The sequence below is a fragment of the Gymnoscopelus braueri genome, assembly GCF_963280865.1.
Source record: "Gymnoscopelus braueri genome assembly, chromosome: 17".
Taxonomy (NCBI): Eukaryota; Metazoa; Chordata; class Actinopteri; order Myctophiformes; family Myctophidae; genus Gymnoscopelus; species Gymnoscopelus braueri.
In genome coordinates, this window is record NC_137617.1 from 38,313,820 (window position 1) to 38,338,189 (window position 24,370).

At 40.0% G+C, this 24,370-nt stretch overlaps 1 protein-coding gene across 2 annotated transcripts in view; it reads left to right on the top strand.

The window, feature by feature from the left end:
* Positions 1 to 4,608: 4,608 nt before the first annotated feature.
* The window catches only part of LOC308104241 (protein NLRC3-like), a 31,198-nt gene continuing 11,436 nt past the window's right edge, over positions 4,609 to 24,370 (top strand). Inside the window, exons 1-8 of one of the 2 annotated variants that reach the window (XM_080454620.1) lie at positions 4,609 to 4,657; positions 12,083 to 12,240; positions 13,544 to 13,657; positions 16,515 to 16,720; positions 16,974 to 17,965; positions 18,027 to 18,805; positions 20,439 to 20,612; positions 23,688 to 23,816. In XM_080454620.1, coding sequence (XP_080310746.1) covers positions 12,101 to 12,240; positions 13,544 to 13,657; positions 16,515 to 16,720; positions 16,974 to 17,965; positions 18,027 to 18,805; positions 20,439 to 20,612; positions 23,688 to 23,816 — 2,534 coding nt within the window. In that variant the 5' untranslated portion in view covers positions 4,609 to 4,657; positions 12,083 to 12,100. Of the gene's footprint in view, positions 4,658 to 8,868; positions 8,947 to 12,082; positions 12,241 to 13,543; positions 13,658 to 16,514; positions 16,721 to 16,973; positions 17,966 to 18,026; positions 18,806 to 20,438; positions 20,613 to 23,687; positions 23,817 to 24,370 lie in introns of those variants that run through there. The other variant, XM_080454619.1, reaches the window with a different exon arrangement.

The following is a 24,370-nucleotide window of genomic DNA, read 5'->3' on the forward strand; positions in this document are numbered from 1 at the left end:
CTATTTTGAGCTTTTCTCAGTGTCAGTCCCAAATCAAAAGACGCCAAAATACTAAGCACAATATCAGAAAAATGGAGCATTTTCCTGATTTTTTTGTGGGCTAGAAAATTGGAAAAATGAAGCAATGTTTAATTTAGATTCTAAAAGGAAAATCAGTAAAATAGACTTTTCAGATGTGAATTTGAATTGAATATAATATATCAGATTATACTAAGATACCCCCAACTGACCTTGGGATCTTAGTATAATCTGAGGTTTAATTTGGAAGTGATTATTTGAAAAATGGAGCAATATTTAATTTGGTTTCTGAAAGGAAAATCAGTAAAATAATTATTTGAAAAGTGAATCGGAATTGAATTTCAAATTATACTAAGATCCCCCGACCAAAAGGCCGGGGGATCTTAGTATAATCTGAGGTTTAATTTGGAAGTGACTATTTGAAAAATGGAGCAATATTTAATTTGGTTTCTGAAAGGAAAATCAGTAAAATAATTGTTTAAAAAGTGAATTGGAATTGAAGATCCCCCGACCGAAACAGAGGGAGAGAATTTCCTTTTTCTTTCTTTCTTTAATTTAAGATAAATTATATTAAGTAAGGAGAGTAATGCCCTGGGTGATATTATCGTCCTCACTAACCATGATGCCGACAACACCGTCCAAAGCCGCACTAATGGTTGTAGAGATAGAAAATAAAAAAATCCCAGAAATAATAATTCATCTTCATCATAGCTACCGCTAATAGTCATTCATAACATTAATCATAATAATAATAATAGTAATAACAAAAATAAGTAAATGAGTATATAAACTATGAGAAACTAAAACAAAATATGTGTCAAACAAATACTAATAATGATGATAATATCAGTGATAAAGAGGGGTAAAAAGAGTAATGCTATGGGTGATATTATCGTCCCCATTAAGCATGATGACAAAAGCAATGATTCACCTAACAGTTACCACCAAACCATCACTAATAATATTAATCATAATAATAATCACAAAAATAAATAAAAATAAACCATTAGAAACTAAAGCAAAAATGTCAACCACATCAGTGATATAGAGGGGTAAAAAGAGTAATGCTGTGGGTGATATTATCGTCCCCATTAAGCATGATGACAACAACACCATCCCCTGCATCACTAGTGGTAATAAGATAAATAATACATTTTAGAGAGAGTAAAAATACTAGCAATAATGATTCACCTAGCAGTTACCACCAAACCACCGTTTAGGGCGGCCATAGCTGAGTGGTTAGTGAGCCCGCCTAGGGAACCAGCTGGCCCTGTTTGCCCCAGGTTCGATTCCAGGCTATCCCAGCATATGTGCTATGAAATTTGTCCCTGAGCAAGACTCTTAACCCCAATTGCTCACAGGTTCTCATTGGAAACAAGACCGCAAGGACTTTCATGAACGACCTGTTAAAAGGAATTATCCTTATCCTTTTTAACCATCACTAATAATATTAATCATAATAATAATCACAAAAATAAATGAAAATAAACCATTAGAAACTAAAGCAAAAATGTCAACCACATCAGTGATAAAGAGGGGTAAAAATAGTAATGCTGTGGGTGATATTATCGTCCCCATTAAGCATGATGACAACAACACCATCCCCTGCATCACTAGTGGTAATAAGATAAATAATACATTTTAGAGAAAGTAAAAATACTAGCAATAATGATTCACCTAGCATTTACCACCAAACCATCACTAATAATATTAATCATAATAATAATCACAAAAATAAATGAAAAACACCATTAGAAACTAAAGCAAAAATGTCAACCAAATAATAATAATAATAATGATATTATTATTATTTTTTAAATAGAGGGGGGGGGGGGGGGGGGGATTTAGAAAGAAAAAAAAGAAACTTCGTTTTTCTAAACCCATTACCAATCCAGACAGAAGAGGATTTTATATTACTTCAAGTCCATGTGGCTACGTTATTCTCAATGTTCACACTATTTCAGTTGACCATGTGTGGACAGTGCGTCCATAGGCATACCTGTGTTCTGTATGATATGTGTATACAGTAGTAGGCAGTCTCGTCCTAGGTGGGGGCTGATGATGATGAGTTTGTCCCCACGTCTAGCGTGGGCTTGATCTCGGTTGTGTAGAAGTCCATTGCCTCTGATGCTTCGGTGAAGGAGTGGGTCTTATCCTTGAAGGTGATGAGCAGCTTAGCTGGATGAGCCACACCATAACGTAGATTTGTTTTGCGTAAGAGTGATCTGAGCTCATCAAATGAGGCTTGCTGCTTGCGTTGTTCTGCCGTGGCATCGCGGACGATGCAGATTTTTTGTCCATTATACTGCAGCCCGCCTGGTTCTCTAGCTTTCCCACCGGCGAGACGTACAACCTTCTGTCTTATATCAGAGCTGTTGAATTTGGCGATTAGGCATCGCGTCTTGCCTTTGTTTGCTCCGATGCGGTGAGCGATATTGACCAAGTGAGGTGGACCTATATCTTGGCCAAAAAGCTCGCTCAGCATTTCATTTACAAACAATGTCGGGTTGCCTTGTTCTTTTCCTTCTGGTATCCCGAAGATTCTCACGTTGAGATTCCTGCTGTAGTCCTCGAGCGATTCCGTCTTCTGTTTTAATGATTTAACTTCCTCAGATAGTACTTTGTTCTCCGCTTGTAGTTGTATCAGGCTTTGATCAGTCGCGTTGGCAGCCGTTTCAAGAGAATCAATCTTGTCCAGGCATGATGTTACCTTTAGCTGGATTTTGTTTAGATGATCCTTGATCGGTTTTAGATTGGCTTCAAGTCCTGTAGCGAGTTCTTCTCGTACAAGCGTCGCTAGATCAGCGTTCTCCATTGTGAACTTTGTTTGGGCACGCGTGGACATGTGTTTGTTCAAGAACGATTCGATCGTTTTGAACGAATCTGCTTACAAAAAAAGGGAGCTGATAAACGTCGAGGAGAAGTCAAGTTAGTTTTTTGTTCTCTATGGGTTTAGAATAATGACATATTCGAGGGTTTGCTGCGACACGACGCGAGCTGCGTTCAGTCCATGCCACCGGAAGGAAGAGTTTAAAATTTTTATTTTTTTTAAAGTAAAGTAGCTTGTTATCTATGCTTTTAATATTGCAGTTTATGTTGATAACTTGATGCACTGTAATTGATTGAACTGTGTTCTGTGTTGACTGTAGGGTCATGTTGAGTGAGCAGCTAATGATGACCGCTGTTCCTTTTTCTTTGTAGGTTTTAAGTACAGGTTAAAGGTCAGCTGGCCGGCTGCCGCGAGTAAGCATGTTTATGGTGATAAGTAGAGTGTGGAGCTGGTTAGCTGATTTGAACATTTATTTATGTTTATTTGTTTGTTTAGTTTTGTCTAACCATCTCCCCCAGTGTCTCTATTAGATAACACAGCTGTGCTTCAGCTCCTTGTGTTGGGCTGCCATAAAGGTGAGAGGCTTCTGTACATTGATTGGACTGCTGTGTAACCAAGGTGTTTGGCCCTAGTTTGTAGAGATCTGTTAATATGTTACTCTGTGGATTTGCAGTGTTAGCTTTGCTAAGTGTAGGGTGCTGTGTGATTCACCCATAGATTCCCCTCTTTAAGCTGCAGCCAATAAGAGTGAAGCACAGGCCAGGTGGGTCTCAGGTACACAGTAAACAGGGGATGTTATTAATGTTGTATGTCATTGCTCACCAATGTATTTTAAATTAATTTGTAATAAAACTGTTTTATTACAGTTCCTTATTTGTACCAAATAAAGATTTATATGTTTTCTATTCTACCAAGATGACTGTTAATCATTATAGCGGGGTTACATATAGTTTTTAGGTATTTTTATTTTATTTTTATTTAGCCTTTAAAATGTCTTAAGTCCTTAAATTGACACTTCACTGTCATCTGGGGACCCCCCCCAAAATCACCTGGGGACCCCCCCAAAATCATGTGGGGTCCCGACCCACAGGTTGATAACCACTGATCTATAACATGACATCATAGAAGCTCATGTGACATCATATCATGTTCAGTCACAGCTCTGCTGTCTTGTCAAACTTGTCTGTGACAAGCAGCCTCCTAGCTCCTCCTACAGTCTGTGACATCACTCCATCTTCACAGGATGTCAGTCTGGTTCAGTGACACACACACACACACACACACACACACACACGCACACACACACACACACACACACACACACACACACACACACAGTCAGCTTCCTTGGTCTGGAGCCGATACAGAAACGGTCTGTGTGCGTGTGTGCAAATGAGTGTTTCAAACTTTATCATAAGGACCCCCAAATGAATATGATTATTTGGTGAAGGACCCCTTTTGAAAATATGTTTTTGCCATGCAGGGACCCCCATAAGAGATGTGGTGTTCAAACATAATATTGTATTTTATTTTTACAGACAGACAAAGAAACAACAAACTGGAAAGCATGTGTTACACAACACCTGTGTGTGTGTGTGTGTGTGTGTGTGTGTGTGTGTGTGTGTGTGTGTGTGCGTGCGTGTGCGTGTGTCCCCATGTCACACACCATGTACGCTATAACTGTAGACACTCCCACTATGAGAACTTTATGTGTTAATACACCGTCAACCATTTTGACACAATGAGCTGAAAAGCATGGACTCCATTTTGATTTGTGACATCGTGTTCAACCTTAAAGATTAATATAGGGTAAGTGTAATTAATCAATATATAATATAAGTAATGTCCTTAGTCTGGTGTTATATAGTTGATTGTTGGGTCTTTATACTATAACTTGGTTATAAAAGGTTAACATGCAAACAATGAAGTATCACTTCTTACTTATTATCTCTCTCTCTCTCTCTCTCTCTCTCTCTCTCTCTCTCTCTCTCTCTCTCTCTCTCTCTCTCATATCATATCAACACCAACATGTATCATTCAGATCCTGTTAAAGGCCGAATTAACCGTTTGTGGTTTCCTGCGCTTGGGGCTGCTGACAATGTTTGCCCCCCCCCCCCCCCCCCCCCCCCCAGGCTTGTTGGGGGGGGGGGGGGGGGGGCGGGGTGCTGTTGCTTTAATGTTCACTTCCACAGCAGGGTGATGGGTGCTGCCGCCGCAGTTGCTGTTTCATCACCCTAACCCTCCAGACATGATTTATATTCACACAGTTACTTATAATACTCAAGGCGTTTGCCCCTCCCCCCACCCCCCCCACCGGTCTGCATCCTCTAAAGCCTGTGCTTTAACCCATTAAAACCGGGAAAGCACCTTCGTCATTTTAGATTTTAGCTTTGATATATGAGTGTGTGTGTCACGACTTTTCAAAAATAGCAGATCTACAAGCTCATCAGCTTGTAGATCTGCTATGTTTGAAAAAATTGCTGAGTATTGTTATTTTATACATTGACAACTGAATTCCCCCACTGTCATAATGGAATTTATATATTCTCTGTCGGAAAAATATTTGGATTTTTAATTATATTATATTATATTTAATAGTATACAATTTGTTTTTGCGGTTTTCAATTACATTTTTTACAGAATGAAATGTTTTATGATCATGATTCAGCAGTCTGGATGGCTTGGTTCAGGCTTAAATATTGATATAAATTTTTTCGGAAAAATAATGTGGGTTTTCTATATGTGGCACCACAAAATGGCCGCCCTATTGGAAATACATTGGGCCTCTTCCTTACTTCCTTCACAGATGGTAATAAAGGTTGTGTTCCATTCTGGTCAAACAGAGTCAGGGTGTTGACTCACTGGAAACACTCTGCTACACCGAAGGGTCTCAAAGTGTGGTGCAGGGACCCTCATGGTTCCTTGAGGGGGTTCTAAATGGACCCTTATGGTTGTGTAACTCTGAGAGTTTACAAATGGAACCAAATGGTTCCATTTGTACACTCTCAGAGTTATGGGGGAAATGTAAAAGTTTGAGAACCAAATGGCCTAAAAGAGTCTAAATTGAGCTTCATGTACATAGTGGACACAGAGCATGACTCAGCTTTCAAGTATATCCCATGTATCACAGATGTTTCATTACATGTCACGTGTTCACACTCTGTGGGCCTAATTTGGCGCGTATTAAGTACCAAGTCTTATGACTTAACTTAAAAACTGGAGGCGTGGCCAATGTTGACTTTATATTGAGTGGCCAAACAGCGTTGGCCACGCCTCCAGGTGTTAAGTTAAGTCATAAGACCTGGTAGACGAGCAAAATAGGGCCGTCAATGTCCCAGTGTTGGAATCCTTTCGGTTGAAATAAAGCCACACAGTTTAGCTTTAAACATGTTTGAACAGTGTTTAAGCTAACGGTAGCCTATATGTTGCTGTCAGAGCAGTAGTGTTGTTGAACAGCGTTTAAGCTAACAAGCTAACAGTAGTCTACATGCTGCTGTCAGAGCAGTAGTATTGTTGAACAGTGTTTAAGCTAACACGCTAACGGCAGCCATATGCTGCTGAACAGTGTTTAAGCTAACAAGCTAACGGTAGCCTACATGCTGCTGTCAGAGCAGTAGTGTTGTTGAACAGTGTTTAAGCTAACAAGCTAACGGTAGCCTACATGCTGCTGTCAGAGCAGTAATGTTGTTGAACAGTGTTAAACTTAACAAGCTAACGGTAGCCTACATGCTGCTGTCAGAGCAGTAGTGTTGTTCAACAGTGTTTAAGCTAACAAGCTAACGGTAGCCTATATGCTGCTGTTAGAGCAGTAGTGTTGTTGAACAGTGTTTAAGCTAACAAGTTAATGCTGCTGTCAGAGCAGAAGTGTTGTTCAACAGTGTTTAAGCTAACAAGCTACGTATGTAGCCTGCATGCTGCTGTCATTTCACTACTTCACTACTGCTGTCAGAGCAGTAGTGTTGTTGAACAGTGTTTAAGCTAACAAGCTAACGGCAGCCTACATGCTGCTGAACAGTGTTTTAGCTAACAAGCTAACGGTAGCCTATATGCTGCTGTCAGAGCAGTAGTGTTGTTGAACAGTGTTTAAGCTAACAAGATAACGGTAGCATACATGCTGCTGTCAGAGCAATAGTGTTGTTGAACAGTGTTTAAGCTAACAAGCTAGCGGTTGCCTGCATGCTGCTGTCAGAGCAGTAGTGTTGTTTAATATTGTTTAAGCTAACAAGCTAACGGTAGTCTGCATGCTGCTCTCAGAGCAGTAGTGTTGTTGAACAGTGTTTAAGCTAACAAGCTAACGGTAGCCTGCATGCTGCTGTCAGAGCAGTAGTGTTGTTGACGTAGTCATGCTTCTGTTGGCTGTAATGTCCTTGTGGAACACCGGGGGCAAACTGACAAGTCAGGAATGTGAATAGCATCAATGAAGCACCAAAATCAGTGTTATGATATTTTTTGGTGCCTGGCCCAAGCAAGATACTGAACATTCTGTCGGCCCAGAGGGTTTAAATAGGACTTCCAGGGCTTTAGGCCATGTTTAATGTTGATCCCTGAATGCAACAAACTATGGAATGACATTATAACTGTGTAACTAGTATTTTACTGTATTTGTACTATTTCTTTACTGTGTTTCTGTAAGGCTGTCTATAAAAGGCAACATATTGAATACTTTACAAATCAATCTGAAGACCATTAGACTAAGCCTATAGATTTAGGAGGTTCAGCCTCCATTAGTTTTCTCTGAACCCACAGAGGCTGTTAATAATAATGAATACAATTTACTGCTTTAACCCATTAAGACCGGGAAAGCCATCTGTCATTTTAGATTTTAACCACTTTAACCATTATTTTATACTTTGGCTATTCCAAAATAGCAGATATACAAGCTCATAGCACAGCACCGAGTGCCGCGCTATGAGCTTGTAGATCTGCTATTTTATTGTAAAACCGTGAAAATTTGTGCAAATCTTTGAATATTGTTTTTAAAGTGAAAATGTTTAACTCAAATCTTTGCTTCTGGGAGATTCTACAAATGTCTAAATCTGCTATAATATCAGTGGTTCTCAAACTTCTTCATGTCATGAACCCCAAAATGATATATAGTCTATTTGGCCACGAAACCCTATCTCAAAATATTTTGTCCCAGGGACTCTCATATAAAAGCAAAGATTTTAGTTAAAAATGTATATATATTCAAAGATTTGCACAAATGTTCCAAGATTAAAACTTTTTTATAGCAGATCTACAAGCTCATAGCGCGGCACTCAGTGTCGCGCTATGAGCTTGTATATCTGCTATTTTTGAATAGCCAAATAAATCTAAAATGAAAGAGATGCTTTCCTGGTCTTAATGGGTTAATAATGAAATCTTATACATGGAATATGCAAATAAATGGATCTTATAGCAATGAGTTTTTACTGCAGACAGTTTTCTCTGTAGCTGCCAGTAGCTCTGTGCACTGGGCTCTGAAGCACCAGTACTGCTGTTATCTCCATCTTTAGGAAATATAGAACAAGAGCAAAGCTTCCTGCATTCACTATAGTTTATATTCAGTGACTTTATCACCTGCCTTTGTATTGATATAAGCTAATGACATGATTCTCTGCCCTTTTAGTGTTTCAGTCTGGCTTTTTTGAGACTGTAGCACAATATAAAGATAAATGCATCAACCCGATGCACATTGAAAGGAAAATAGATCTACAATATGAAGGCAAGCACATTTCATTGAAATTAATAGGCTGCCATTTCCCACGCCTCATCCAGTTCTTCTAATAATCCATGGTTATAAGGGATTTAATCTGCTAACTTTTTAAATCTTTGTTCATTTATTTTAGATCCACCTCACATTAGTGTGATTTTGCTTTGTATGTTATCACAAACGAGTATTAGATTGTGTGTGTGTGTGTGTGTATGAGTGTGCGTGCGTGCACGTGTGTCCCCATGTCACACGTCATGTACGCTGTAACTGTAGACACTCCCACTATGATAGAACTTAATGTGTTAATACACCGTCAACCATTTTGACACAACATCACAGAGAACTGAACAGCATGGACTCCATTTTGATTTGTGACATCGCGTTAAACCCTAAAGATTAATATAGGGTAAGTGTATATATCTTTCTCTCTCTCTCTTTCTCTCTCTTCTCTCTCTCTCATCATATCAACACCAACATGTATCAGACAGATAAAGGCCGAATTAACCGTTTGTGGTTTCCTGGGTTTTAGGTGCGCTTGGGGCTGATGGAAATGTTTGGCTGTGATGGGAGCGGGGGGGTGATGGGGTTTAACCGTTTGTGGTTTCCTGGTGCGCTTGGGTCTGAAAATGTTTGCCCCCCCCCAGGCTTGGTGGGGGTGATAATGGGGGGTGATGGGGTGCTGCTGCAAATGTTCTCTTCCTCAGCGGGGTGATGGGTGCTGGGTGCTGCCGACACAGTTAGGTGTTTCATCACCCTAGCCCTCCGGACATGATCTCCACAGTTACTTACATTACTCAAGACGTTTGGTCTCCTTGAGATTTTAGCTATGATGATACACGAGTGTGTGTGTGTCAGGATTTTTCACAAAAAGCAGATCTACAAGCTCATAGCTCATATGAGCCTGTAGATCTGCAATTTTTGAAAAATCATGAACATTTGTGCAAATCTTTGAATTTATTTATTATTAAAAGCAAACATTTTCAACTCAAATCTTTGCTTCTGCTAAAACTGTTTGTAGAATCAGCTTTAGGTCTGATTGGGTTTTAAGATGAACCTGAAAACATAGAGAGCCTCGTGAAAAAAACATGAGTTAAATTAATAATAATAATAATAATAATAATGAATAAGTTATGACTCTGACATTTATCACAGTGAGTCTCCACAGCAGTTTACTGTAAATCATGTGATGTGACCACAGAGGAAGTTGGTCCTTGCTGCTCTCAGTTCCTGTCTCTCCCTCTGTCTGTCTGTCTGTCTGTCTGTCTGTCTGTCTGTCTGTCTGTGACTCTTGAGTGACACCATTGTGCAGTTGAGTCTAAATTGAGCTTCATGTACATAGTGGACACGGTGCATGACCTTCAAGTGCAAGGGCTTTCAACTATATCCCATGTATCACAGATGTTTCATTAAATATGACATGTTCCTATTTTGCACGTATTAAGTACCAGGTCTTATGACTTAACTTAAAACCTGGAGGCGTGGCCAATATTGTATCACTATTTTGAGTGGCCAAACAGCAATGGCCACGTCTCCAGGTGTTAAGTTAAGTCATAAGACCTGGTACTTAAGACGCACAAAATAGGACCATCAATGTCCCAGTGTTGGAACCCTTTCAGTTGAAATACAGCCTCAGAGCAGTAGTGTTGTTGAACAGATGTTAAGCTAATAAGCTAATGGTAGCCTGCATGCTGCTGTCAGAGCAGTAGTGTTGTTGAACAGTGTTTAAGCTAACAAGCTAACGGTAGCCTGCATTTTGCTGTCAGAGCAGTAGTGTTGTTGAACAGTGTTTAAGCTAACATGCTAACAGTAGCCTGCATGCTGCTGTCAGAGCAGTAGTGTTGTTGAACAGTGTTTAAGCTAACGTGCTAACAGTAGCCTGCATGCTGCTGTCGTAGTAGTGTTGTTGAACAGTGTTTAAGCTAACACGCTAACAGTAGCCTGCATGCTGCTGTCGTTGTTGTAGTGTTGTTGAACAGTGTTTAAGCTAACGAGCTAACGGTAGCCTATATGCTGCTGTCAGAGCAGTAGTGTTGTTGAACAGTGTTTAAGCTAACAAGCTAACGGTAGCCTGCATGCTGCTGTCAGAGCAGTAGTGTTGTTGACAGTCACATGATAATTCTGTTGGCTGTAATGTCCATGTTGGAACACCAGGGGAAAAAATGACAGCTTAGGAATTTAAGTGGCATCCTTAAAATATTTCCGTAAACCCAAAACCACCATTTTTTTGTGGTTTTGGGTGGATATTTCCAAGTTTTTGGGGTTATTTGCGGTTATTTCTTTTTATAACTCTTAATAAATGTGATTCTGTTAAAAAAAAAATGTGGGGCTCCCCCAAGTGCGGGGCCCTGTGCGGCCGCACCGCTCGCACTACCCTTCCTGCGGCCCTGGCAGTAGGCGTGGTGTAGGAAGAGCATAGTGCACAGTCTGTGCACTTAGTTGTCTGTAAAGGTTTCCTCTCCAGACCATGAATGTAGCTTTTACTATGTTGAAAGAAATGCAATTGCCTCCTTCTCCATTACTGTACCTGAAGGTTAGCCTGGCATCGACAGACTGATACCCGAAGGCAGCATTCAATAGAATTGCCTATTCTGAACTCTCATGAACTTAAAGTTATACAGTGCAGGTCCACAAATAACGATTTTTAGCAGCCTCTGCTGGTCATTACCGTCACTGCAGGACGTTTGTTTACTCCTCTGTTACCCAGAATTCCATTTGTTTTCACCGGAAGACAGAAGCGTTTCAAAAAGCGTTCTTTTAATTGTTTTATACGATCTGTGGATCGTTTCTCTTAGCCAGTGGAGCTTTAGTTACCGTGAGCTGTGTTTTATTCTTCTGTTGTTTTTTGACCTTCAAATCATACAATCTCTTAAAATCCGCGTGAGTTTCCCTTTTGTTATTAGCGCGGTAGTTCCCGGCCAAACAGGAAATCGGTGCATTTCCTTTTCCGTTTTCCGTCCGGATGACGTCATTTTCGCGGGAAAGGCTCACCGAGCCACCTTTTCAATATAAATTATAATAGAAAAGGCTTTCGGGGGTGAAATTCATGGAGTGAGTGTTGTGAAACTTTTGCCACTCACAAAAGATGTACTATTTAATTTTAGTTTTGTTGAAAAAGTTACCTAGTATTACTTTAAAAGCAGCATTTTATGTTGACAGAATGCTCCTCAGTGTAGAAATCAACGCTGTGCACCACATCTCCAGTAAAGGCTTGATTATACTTAGTTGAGAGCGGTGTGTAGCGCACCGAAAATAGCCGATTCCACAAGCTCACAACGCATCGCACTGCAACGCGTTGTGATCTTGTAGATTGGCTATTATTCACAAAACTGACCTTTTAGAAATGCCAGCCCTGCCCCTCTAACATTCTCTGCACTCCCCTGTATAGCTGTGTGTGTGTGTGTGTGTGTGTGTGTGTGTGTGTGTGTGTGTGTGTGTGTGTGTGTGTGTGTGTGTGTGTGTGTGTGTGTGTGTGTGTGTGTACATTGTGTATATGAAGCAAATATTTACTGTTTTCTGGTCTATTTTGACTGTAATCTTGACAGGTTTAATAAAGACCAAAGATGAGTCATTGTGAGGAGAGAGAGGAGGAGGGAACTGACAAACAGCTCTTCCACAGACCAGAGTCTCCATCTGTGTCTATGAAGAGTAACTGGTCTAAAGATGATCCTCTTAACTTCAGTGATGGACCTCCACACACAAAGTATGTCAATCCTCCTATACCACATACACAACACTAACATAATGACGTGATCTCATGCTAAGTTACATCACATATGATCTAATAAAATGTTGTATCAACCCTGTCCAATGTTTATCTACAGTACAGATTGTTAGTTACTATGTGTGCAGTTTGTGAATATTAAGTCGTACAAATCACAGTGTGGTGTTCAGTGGTGATGCTAGTAGACCGCAAACTTTGGAAGGCAATCATAGCCAATCGAAATTTGGAATTGAATTTACACAATACCTACACACACACACACACACACACACACACACACACACACACACACACACACACACACACACACACGCGCAGGCACACATGCATGCACACGCGCACACACTATCCGTGACAACTGACAGGTGTCTATTCTGTGGTGGGTAGTTCTCTGTCAGGTCAGCACAGCATTAATCTCTCAAGAACAGATTCTGCGCTGCGTTGGAATCTGTCGGGGAGGTTCGTCATAACTTGTGCGCATTCAGATCAGGAAGTAGGCCGCGCTTTACCCAATCAAATGTAGTGGGCGGGATTCACATGTCCGTCGATCTTTCCCCCTCGAAACAAACCCAAACTAATTTAACAATAGCGTCCGCGGAGCAGACAAAACCACGGAAAGATATTCACATTTTAACTTACTTTTTCATCATAGAAACAAGTGGGCTTATAACCAAAACGATCCATGTTCTCTGGGAGAAGTGGTGTTAGTGTTCCGTGTAGAAATATTGTTAGTGGGAATGAAAACATAGTGGCACCCACCGGAAGAGAAAGCTGAAGGCAGACCTCTAAACCCCGGTTTCCCTGAGCACTAGCGTTACGTTTTCTTCCGCCCAGAGCCAACAGACATAGAACAAACAGCAGAGGGCGCTGTTTTTCATTTTCAGTTGGCGATGGGTTCCCAGATTGGCACAGCATAAACATGAATGAATGAATGATTGGCAGGTTGTAGGCGACTTTTTATTACACAAGCAGGCCATCGGGAAATGTCCTGAACCTGTCGATGCTCAGTGGTGACTGAGTTGAACATAATTGTATCAGTTCCATCTTGTTCACAATTTCCAAGACACACACAGCTGTCCCTCCACCAACAAGCCAGTCGTGGCTGACCAAAAAAAATCAATATCTGCTCACACAGGCTCTTTAACAACAGTTTGTGATGCAAAAGACAATCATGTGCTCAATCTATGGGCTTATAGCGTCCAGAAGCAATGAACCGGGATCTCCACACACACGGTATATTAATCTCCTCCTATACTATATAATATATTCTTTATGATTCCAGAAGTCTGTACCACAGACCAGAGTCTCCAACACCCAGCTGTATGTCTTTGAAGAGTGACTGGTCTAAAGGATTGGTTCCCGACTTCAGTAATGAACCTGGACCTCCACACACAAAGTATGTGAATCCTCCTATACAATATAGACAACACTTACACTGTATTTTTTGTCAAACATTACTGTTTATTGTTATTAATGACTATTATTTTTGCTGATTTGTTCTGTTTTCTTGTTGCTGCAATATCATGAAGCAAAACTCAAAACATTTTCCCTTTTAGATGTAAAATGGGACTTAACAATAACAAATATTGAATAAATGGACTTCTTCATTCACATGATAATTATAGAAACATTTATTCACACACAAAGTATGTGAATCTTCCTATACAATATACACAACCCTACCACTGTAACCACTTTAACGATGCTAATGGTTCGTAAGGCTCAATTACAGCTATGACCCACATATCCAACCTGAAAAAGGAAATGATAATAATAATGCATTATTATTAATATTATTATTACCCTTATTATTATTATTATTATTATTTTCTTTTTATTTTTTTAATACAACTGTAGTATTGGATAAATCAGAAGAACCAAATATCTTTTAGCAAATATATCAGCACTCAAATGTTAGCCTGGTATCCAGCCTGCTTCGCTACGTTCGGCGGACTTTTTTCTCTCTCTTCGCTTCTCAGTCTGGAAAGCCTCCTATCTCCAAGGGAGGCGGGACATGCCAAAAGGTTCGAGTCGAACCTGGGGCTTCTGATTGGTCTGTGGTGCGGGGCGGGACCAAAAAAACAGTGTGATCGTTGTGATTCGTCATTCGTTTGAACAACATCCAATCAGCAACGACGTTGCCCAACGTAACATATGTAGTTCCAGTGTAGTTCTGCAAAACCTCCCAATGGGAGGCTTTCCAGACTGAGAAGCGAAGAGAGAAAATAAAGTCCGCCGAACGTAGCGAAGCAGGCTGGATCCCAGGCTACTCAAATGTGCCTAAAAGGGCTCTTTAGTGTGCGACTGTGCTAAGAAAAGTGATGAATGTCAGAATCTTCGTGAAAACTGCATAAATGGCATAAAAACAAGCAATTTCTTTTTAAGAACAGTTGATGAATAAGAACCAATGGGCCTCATTCACCAACCGTTCTTAAGAAGAAATTATTATTACCCCGCAGACAGATTTTAAGTTGCTTGATTCAATATTTAGATATTAGATATTCATTTTATCAGACACGCCCCCTTCCTATACAAACTATTGTAACTTCAAACTCCTTTTTTAACATATTAGATTAATCAAAAACACCCGTCCTTGGTTCTGGTGACTCATACCACCCCCCTAATACGCGAGGGGCCGTATTCTTTCAATTACTTTTTTCATTTATTTTTTATATTTTTTTGGAAAATGAAAAAAAATAAATACAATACAAAAATTAAATAAAATAAATGAAAAAAAATCTCGGAAAAACTCCTTTTTTCTCGCGCAGCAAACCACCCCCCACCCCCACCCCCCGTTGACAAAACTGTCCCGGTGGGCACCGTGCTGGACCTCCCCCCCCCCCCCCCCCGTTGACAAAACGGGACTGGACCATTTATTTGGTGCGCACCAAGTCACATCTCCAGGTGCTCTTCTGAGTACTAGACCTAAAAAGTTATGTGCACCCCTGATTATATACCAGGCAGCTGCTACCTTAAAGCTGCTTTTATAGAGTTTATTGATCATTGAGGGGCATCCAGGCTGCTTAATCAGATGGTAAGACTTGTAGTCTATTGTGTAGCGCTCATGTGATCAACCAGTGTCATAACTATAAAGATGAATAATTACTGTGACGTTAGAGGTGCGTCTGTGCATCTGTGGTCTCCTGCAGCATTAAGGCATGACAGGCCATTGTAATCAATTTACCAAATATGTTCACAGTTGGAGAAATGACAAGCATGCTGCATGGGGACATAATCATTCAGCTCTAAAGCATCAACTAAAACATTAATGGATCATTGTCTATAAGCACATACTGTATGCACCCAAACAATAGATTGTTTAACAGAAATATTTTCAAATGTTGGGCGCATAAACATTTTATTTCAGGTTTGGCATTATTGTAATTAATTTAGCATGAATAATACAGCATTCTAATAACAGCCACGCATTTGAGTCACATAAGAGTGCCTCCAAGCAGATGTGAGATTCAGTGTAATCAGTGCAAAATATCACATTCATTGAATCAGATTCTGCATGTGGAAATTTGTTCTTAAGTATAAAGTGTACGTACCAAAGCTTAGTGAATCAGGCCCAATGTGGTGTTCTATGGTGAAGTCACATTGTACATAAAAAAGCGTGATTGTGGTCTCTTTCATTTGGCTAAATGTAAATAGCAATATTTATAAATACTTGATCTACAGTATTGTTAATTTTGTCGACTATAACTATGATGAAAAATGTACGTCAACTACCTTTTGTAACTGATGAAAACTAAATAAAAACTAAGCTATATTACAAAAACTTGAACTATATTGACAATTTCGTCAACAAATAAAAACTAGACGAAAATGTTAGAGAGGCAGGTAGTAGTGGAGAATACCTCGGCTGCGTGGCAAGCCAACGCCGACTTTGGAATTCTCCCCCACTGCACTCGAGAGCACTCTTAGGCTCATTTGAGTGAAAATTTGATGTTTGCACAAAATAATTACTACTTCTGTTTTCTTCAATTCTACAGTTGTATAATAATTATATAATTATTTTGTTAATTCTTTACAATACATTTATTTTTAGTAATTGTCCTCTTTAGAGCAGTGGTTCTCAAAGTGTGGTGTGCGGACCCCCAGGGGTCCTTTAGGGGGTTACCGGTAGTCCTCAACAAAATGTGGAAGAATTTAACAATGATCAAACACAAATCTTCTCCTCTCCATGGCAGAACATATTTTCAGATGGGGATCTGCAGCCAAATAAATATACATTGTCTTCATCTCCACAGAGAGAGGAAGAGGAGTGGTTGTGTTGTGACAGAGCAGGCGTCCAGGTGTTCAGTGTGTGAGGAGGTTCTGACAGATCCAGTCTCTACCAGCTGTGGACACTGGTTCTGCAGACAGTGCATCACCTCATACTGGGACCAGTCTGCTCCAACAGGACACGATGGCTGTCCCCATTGTGGAAAGAGATCCAGAACCACACCTGGACAAAGTAAGACTGGACAGAATTTGCACTAATTAAATAAATAATGCTAAATTGCAGAAATCCTAGTCAGACTAAATGTTCAAATTAGTGTCCAATATCTAAGTTCAAATAATGAAGCTAAACAGCTATCAACTCGACAAAAACTGATATTGTGTAATTACTTTTGGCTGTTTTTTTGTTTAACAAATTGTGTGCTGTAAATATGTAAAGTTATAAATTAACCGGAATGTTTAAAACATACATTTTCTTCTCATTTCAGATGTCAGTCAGCAGGATGATTTGAATGATTATAAGATCAGTTTGAACAGTCTTGATGATGTGAAAGACCACATGACAGAAGAGTCTGGAACCTCCCTCACCATGACCTACACAGAGCTCTACATCACAGAGGGAGAGAGTGAAGGGGTTAATAGCCAACATGAGGTGATACAGGTTGAGACAGCTTCCGACATGAAGACCTTCCATGACACACCAATCAAATGCTGTGACATCTTTAAACCCCTCCCTGGCAGAATGACACCCATCAGAAGAGTTCTGACCAAGGGCATCGCTGGCATTGGAAAAACATTCTCTGTGCGTAAGTTCACTCTGGACTGGGCAAAGGGTTTGGAAAATCAAGATATAAATCTCCTGATCCCCTTTTCATTCCGGGAGCTGAACTTGGTCAGAGATGAGCAGTACAGTCTTCTCACGCTGATCCATGATTTCCACCCAACATTAAATAAGGTCACAGCAGAGCAGCTCGCTGTCTGGGAAGTTGGCTTCATCTTTGATGGTCTAGATGAAAGCAGGTTTCCATTGTACTTCCAAAACAATGACATTGTTTCTGATGTCACAGTGACATCATCAGTGGACGTACTGTTGACAAACCTCATCAAGGGGAATCTGCTCCCCAACGCTCTCCTCTGGATAACCACCAGACCTGCAGCAGCCAATCAGATCCCTCCTGCATGTGTTGACATGGTGACAGAAGTGCGAGGGTTCACAGATCTGCAGAAGGAGAAGTACTTTAGGAAAAGAGTCGGTGAAGAGAAGCTGGCCGACAGAATCCTCTCACACTTGAAGACATCAAGGACGCTCCACATCCTGTGTTACATCCCACTCTTCTGTTGGATCATTGCTACCGTTCTGCTGGACATGCTGAGGACACACACGATAGGACAGCTGCCCAAGACCCTGACTGAGATGTGCTGCCAGTTCCTGTTGGTTCAGACAAAGAGGAAGAAGAAGAAGTATGATGAGACTCATAATGTGAAAAAGAAAGGGGGGGGGGAAGGGGAAGAGAAAGAAGAAGTATGATGAGACGCATGAGGTGAATCAACAGCAGCTCATGGAGTCTGACAGGGAAGTTCTCCTGAAGCTGGGCAGGCTGGCATTTGAATATATGGAGAAAGGTAGCATCCTGTTCTACCAAGAAGACCTAGAAGAGTGTGGTCTTGATGTGAAAGATGCCTCACTGTACTCAGGATTGTGCACAGAGATCTTCAAAAGAGAGGGTGTGCTCTTCCAGAAAACGGTCTACAGCTTTGTTCATCTGAGCATCCAGGAGTTTCTGGCTGCAGTCTACCTGTACCATTGTTTCACAGAGAAGAACATGAAGGTACTGAAGACATTCCTGGGATATGATTGTTACTCCCTCTCCGACTTCCTGGAAGCTGCTTTGAAAAAAGCCATGAACAGTAAAAACGGCCACCTGGACCTACTTGTTCGGTTCCTTCATGGCCTCTCACTGGAGTCCAACCAGAGTCTGTTAGGAGGCCTACTGGGTCAGACAGATAAAAGTCCAGAGAGCATCCAGAAAGCCATCAACAACCTAAAGAGCATGATAAACACTGATCGTGTCTCTCCTGACAGATGTATCAATATCTTCCACTGTTTGATGGAGATGAACGACCACTCATTACATCAGGAGATCAAACAGTACCTGAACGGATCAAAGGAGAAACTGTCTGATAGCCAGTGTTCAGCTCTGGCCGCCATGCTGCTGATGTCTGAGGAGGTTCTGGATGAGTTAGACCTGGACAAATACAACACATCAGAGGGGGGGCGAAGGAGACTGATCCCAGCTGTGAGGAACTGCAGAAAGGCTCGGTTAGTAGTCAAGTGAATAGAAACATCCTAGAGTTAATCTGCCATTATAAGACTATAATTAGAAATGAAGGTTGACATAAAAGTTCCAATAATACTGTCTGTGTCTCAAATAGTGACTAGTGGTATTGTGTGTATGTGCAAAAAAAGGTCAGTCCACAATTAAGCAGTCTAAAAGCCCTGCTGGTTACCCCCACCAGACCAGTGGTTTGAACCCACTGACATTGCCATCCTCTCAGTAGTGGAACTTAAAATAAAAAGGACAAGATAATTGTTATTTTTAATGGTCCTCATTCACACAGCTCTTAACATTTCTGCTATATTCTTTAGTGTAGGTTTGTTTGTAAATAAATAGCCACGTCTGATTCATCAAAGGCTGTGTAAAGCCTTGATTTGTGCGCGACTCAGGTGTATCATATGATGAATTCCACCAAATAGTAAATATGACATGTATTTGCTCATTCTCACTCTAATCATTTCACGCCTTCAACTGCTGGTTGAAATTACTCTCTTCCTCTGTTCAGTCTTTCTGTGACGTCTAGTGGTGTTGACCGTTCCACACACTGCCCCTCCCCCCACCTCAGAACTTTTTTTTGTGGTTGCGTTCCTGAGCCAAAATAGAATATTTACGGTGTCTGCTGTGGTAGAAAACCAATGCAATACTATTAAAGAAAAGTATATGAACTCCAAAACAACTCTCACAGTGTAATCACTATGAGCCTACTGATGATCCAGGTTTAAAGAGAATGTTTTAAATATAGTTTTGCTCTTGTTAAGATTGGTTTCCTATTAATGTCAATTAGTCAAACTAGAGGTTCGGGCCGCTTCGTGGCCCTCACATCTACGGTCCTTGTCCTTTTTATGGGACACTGCGACTATGTCACACATGCCCAGTAGGGTGGGCCTAGCGGCCAAAAGAAAAGTGGCTAAAATGTGCCTGAATAAAAATAATTTAGTTTTATATTAACTGTACAACATGTAACATCAAAGGTGGGGAAAGAAGCCTAGGCATTAGCCAGAGCACTGATCAATAGTCTGTGGCAAGTTTGGAGGCAAGCGAAGTAGTAGGATATTGGATTTAGCTTCAGGAATGTCACAAATACTAAACAACTCAAATCTCCATGAATTCAAGGTGTAATTGATAGGGAAAAAGTATTTTTGGGGGTGAAATATTCCTTTAATGGAAGACAAAACTATATTAGTATACTCAGCATACTGTAGGTGAAGTGCACACATGTAACATGAAGGTAACCAACATTAATTCGACATTAATCCAATCGCCGACAGACAACCCCAACCTTAGTACACACAGAACAACAGGAGAACTCAAGTCCTCAAACTATTCATATGTGTCCTCTTTATGAGATATTCTACCATGAAAACAGACCACACCATATGAGAAATGGACCATCCCATTAGTGAAGGGGTGTACAGAGGATGGCTTTATAAACAGTGAGCTTGGTTACTCAGATTTACTTACATTAACTTTGCATCTGTTGTTTACTTCCCTGTTCTCTGATCATACTTGTTTATGTTTGTATAACTAGATACAGTAGGAGACCTCTTTGTTAACTTCCATGACAGTGAACTAGATATAATTTGTTTTGATAGTCTCTTATTTAATCTGTATTTACAGACTTGTTGGCTTTAACCTCAGACAGACAGAGGTTGAAGTTGTGGCTTCAGCTCTCAGCTCTAATCCTTCTCATTTGAGAGAATTGGACCTCAGCAAAACCAACCTGGACTCAGGACTACTGGATCTGCTCTTTGCTGGACTGAAGAGTGTGCACTGTAGACTGGAAATTCTAAGGTAAGATACATTTACCTGATTTATTATTTCAAAATAATATTTGGTTATTGTATTTAATATATGTTTAATTGAGATATATACTCAAGCTCACAATGCGTCGCTGACGCAACACATTGTGAGTTGTAGATCTACTATTTTCACCGCACGACCCCGTCGTATGACAGAGTATACATTGGGCTGTAACATGTCCAGTGTCTGGTTACTATAGTAACGTGACTGAACGCTGTGAATGAACAAACCAAGATGAGACGACATGTATTTCTGCTGCCATGCACCTGTCTCACTCTCTCACTGCCATGCACCTGTCTCACTCTCTCACTGACATGCACCTGTCTCACTCTCTCACTGACATGCACCTGTCTCACTCTCTCACTGCCATGCACCTGTCTCACTCTCTCACTGCCATGCACCTGTCTCACTCTCTCACTGCCATGCACCTGTCTCACTCTCTCACTGACATGCACCTGTCTCACTCTCTCACTGACCAAACCTTGTTTAGACAACAAAGAATAGTAAAACATATCACTTCCATAGGATATTCTTTTACAGTGGTGGAAAAAGTACACAAAGTATCAATACTGCAATGTAGAAATACTCTGTTACAAGTAAAAGTCCGGATTTCAAAATTTACTTACTTTCATCATGCAGAATGTCCCGTTTCACATGGTATGTGTATTAAAATGTTTTGAAAATAGCAGATCTACAAGCTCACAACACGTCACATCGCAACGTGTTGACACAGTCAGTGGTGGAAAGTAACTAAGTACATTTACTTAAGTACTGTACTTGAGTATTTCCAATATCCAATACCTTTACTCCTACTCCACTACATCTCAGAGGCAAATATTGTACTTTTACTCCACTACATTTATTTTAACATTTTAGTTACTAGTTACTTTTCAGATATAAATGATTACATTATGAAACATATATTAACCACTTCAGCCCCATTTGAAAATAGCCGATCTACAAGCTTACGATGCGACACGTTCTGAGCTTGTAGATCTGCTATTTTCAAATATTTAGTACTTATACTTTCGGTACTTTATGTACATTTTGATGCCAATACTTTTGTACTTTTACTCAAATAAATTATTTGAATTCTGGACTTGTAACAGATTATTTTTATATTGCAGTATTGGTACTTTTACTTAAGTAAAGAATTTGAGTACTTTTTCCACCACTGGACACAGTACTTGAGTACTGTATTGACACAGTACTTGAGTAAATGTACTTAGTTACTTTCCACCACTGTTCTTTTAGGACTAAGCTAAGATCACAGGCTAGGAGATGAAGTGAAGTTGAAGCAGAGAAGCCTACCTCAGTTTACAACAACGATGTGGTGAAACACACCCATCCAGGTTCACTTTTTATATTCAGACAAATAATAACTTGTGCTGCTGTGAGATAAATCACCAGCCCCGCCCCCCTCCCCTGTAACTAAACGGACTCGTAACGTGCGTTGGGTCGTGAGTGAACTCACATTTCAAATCACATTGATTGACAGGTGATATAAACATAAGCTGACACAAGTTTTAATATCCAGACTTGACAATAAAAGTTCAGAATCAAGTGCTGGATCTTGTGAGACCGAGGGGACACGTGTTCCTGCGTCATCAAGCTTGCAAATACACAGCGAGGATGTGCAGAAACTAGAGCTGTAGTTTCAATTTAGTTTTTATATAAAAATATATATACAGATATCATCAAACAAGCAATGCTCTCTTCCGCTTCAGTAGCCTACCTACCTACCTACCTACCTACCTTCCTACCTACCTACTGGGGAGGGGCGAGTTTTGTAGCCTAGACTCGTCGATAATAAGCGCAACAAGAGCGTGCCTTCATCATCATCATCATCATCATCATCATCATCATCAATCATTATTAGAATGGCCCAAATTGATTAGCATTTCGTGCACGCTTTGTATTTTGCGATTTGCATTTAATTTAGCTATATTTGAAGAGTTTAATTCTCGAGGAGGCAGACCATTAGGATACATTTATTTTGCAAAATAAAATGACACATATCGTCCAAAAAATTATCGCCTAATAAAAACATTCGACGATTGGACTCATCCAGAATCAGAATCAAACTTTATTGTCATATCACATTTACAAGTAAAAGTGGGTGAAATTCTAAAGTAAGATTAATTCACCCTATTTATTTTGATCAATTCTGTTTTATTATGTACTGTATTATGTGAATATAATATGAATGCTGTGGTGAGAATGTATTAATAAGATTGATATCATGGGAACCCAAGCCTACCTCCATGTCCTGCCATGCTGAGATACAAAATTACAAAACATCGTTGTTGGAGGTCTTTTGTCAGATCATCCTCTAGTTTTAATTGTTTATATAGATATTAATGGGTGCATGCAGGTGTCCATTTCAAGAATAGGGATTTCACTAGATGACCACCCTTAAAAAGTTGTACAAGGTACAAAGGTACAAAGGTGATCTGGATTTCCTCCCTATAAGAATGTGGTATTTTTCTCCTTCCTATGAAACATCTTTCTGAACTCTGTAGATCTGAATTCCTAATACTCACCATTGTGATGGAGAAAACATTTGGGGTTGATGAACTTCTCATTCGTATAGTTTATTATTTGGTCTAAAGTTTAAAAAGGATCAAATAACTCAAGCAAGACCTGACAAAGACCTATGAGACACAGAGAGCAGGAACATCCTCAACATTTAAAATTACATTTGTGAGAAACATTAGGATAGCCTTGTTCATTTGTAGCAATTTGCAGATGATCTTGCAATGAGTGTTTGATGGTACAGTAGTAACAGCCTTGTATTAAAATCTAAAAATGCCTTAACTATAGTGGGACAAGTGAGCTGAACTTTATCTTAAGAATCTGTCTTTATTTTCTTTCTTGTTTTGTTGTATTCTTGTTGTATTTTTGTATGTTTTCTTTTTTTCCTTTCCACCTCTTGGGTCACTAGTCCAAAACCCTGACAGTCCATCACGGCCAGGTCCAGGTTCTCAATCCAGGAATAATGTATATTGTAACGTGTTTTATTTATTATTTTTATTTTTGTCATCTGGTGTTTCATTCTTCATTCAGACTGACTCACTGCTACTTGACAGAGAGATGCTGTGAAGTTCTGGCCTCAGCTGTAAACTCTCATCCCTCCCTAAGAGAGTTGGACCTGAGCTTCAGCATGGTGACAGATTCAGTTCTGGAGAACTGCATGTGAGTAGACTTGGACTGTGTCCATGTTGGATAGTACAGTGAATGTACAGTGTTTCCCTCATGTGTCCCGTAACGGTGGATTCACTCTGACACAAAGTCACAAATAGACTAAATATGTATGTATATTTAGTTAATACTTTAACCAACAAACAAATAAGGTTTTACAGATCCTTCTCAAAAAAATAATATTGTGGAAAGGTTCATTTTTTCCGTAATATAATTCAAAACGTGAAACTTTCATATATTCTAGATTCATTGCGCTTAAAAAAAAGGATACATAATACAGAAATGTGGACCATCTGAAAAATATGTTAATTTATGCACTCAATACTAAGTCTGGGCTACTTATGAAGACATTATTTCATCAGTGAGGCGTGGCATGGAGGTGATCAGCCTGTGGTTCTGTTGAGATGTTATGGAAGCCCAGGTTTGCTTTGATAGCAGCCTTAAGCTCATTTGTATTGTTGAGTCTAGTGTCTCACACCTTCCTCTTGACAATACAACATCTATTCTCTGTGGGGTTCAGGTCAGGTCAGTTGTCTGGTCAGTTAAAC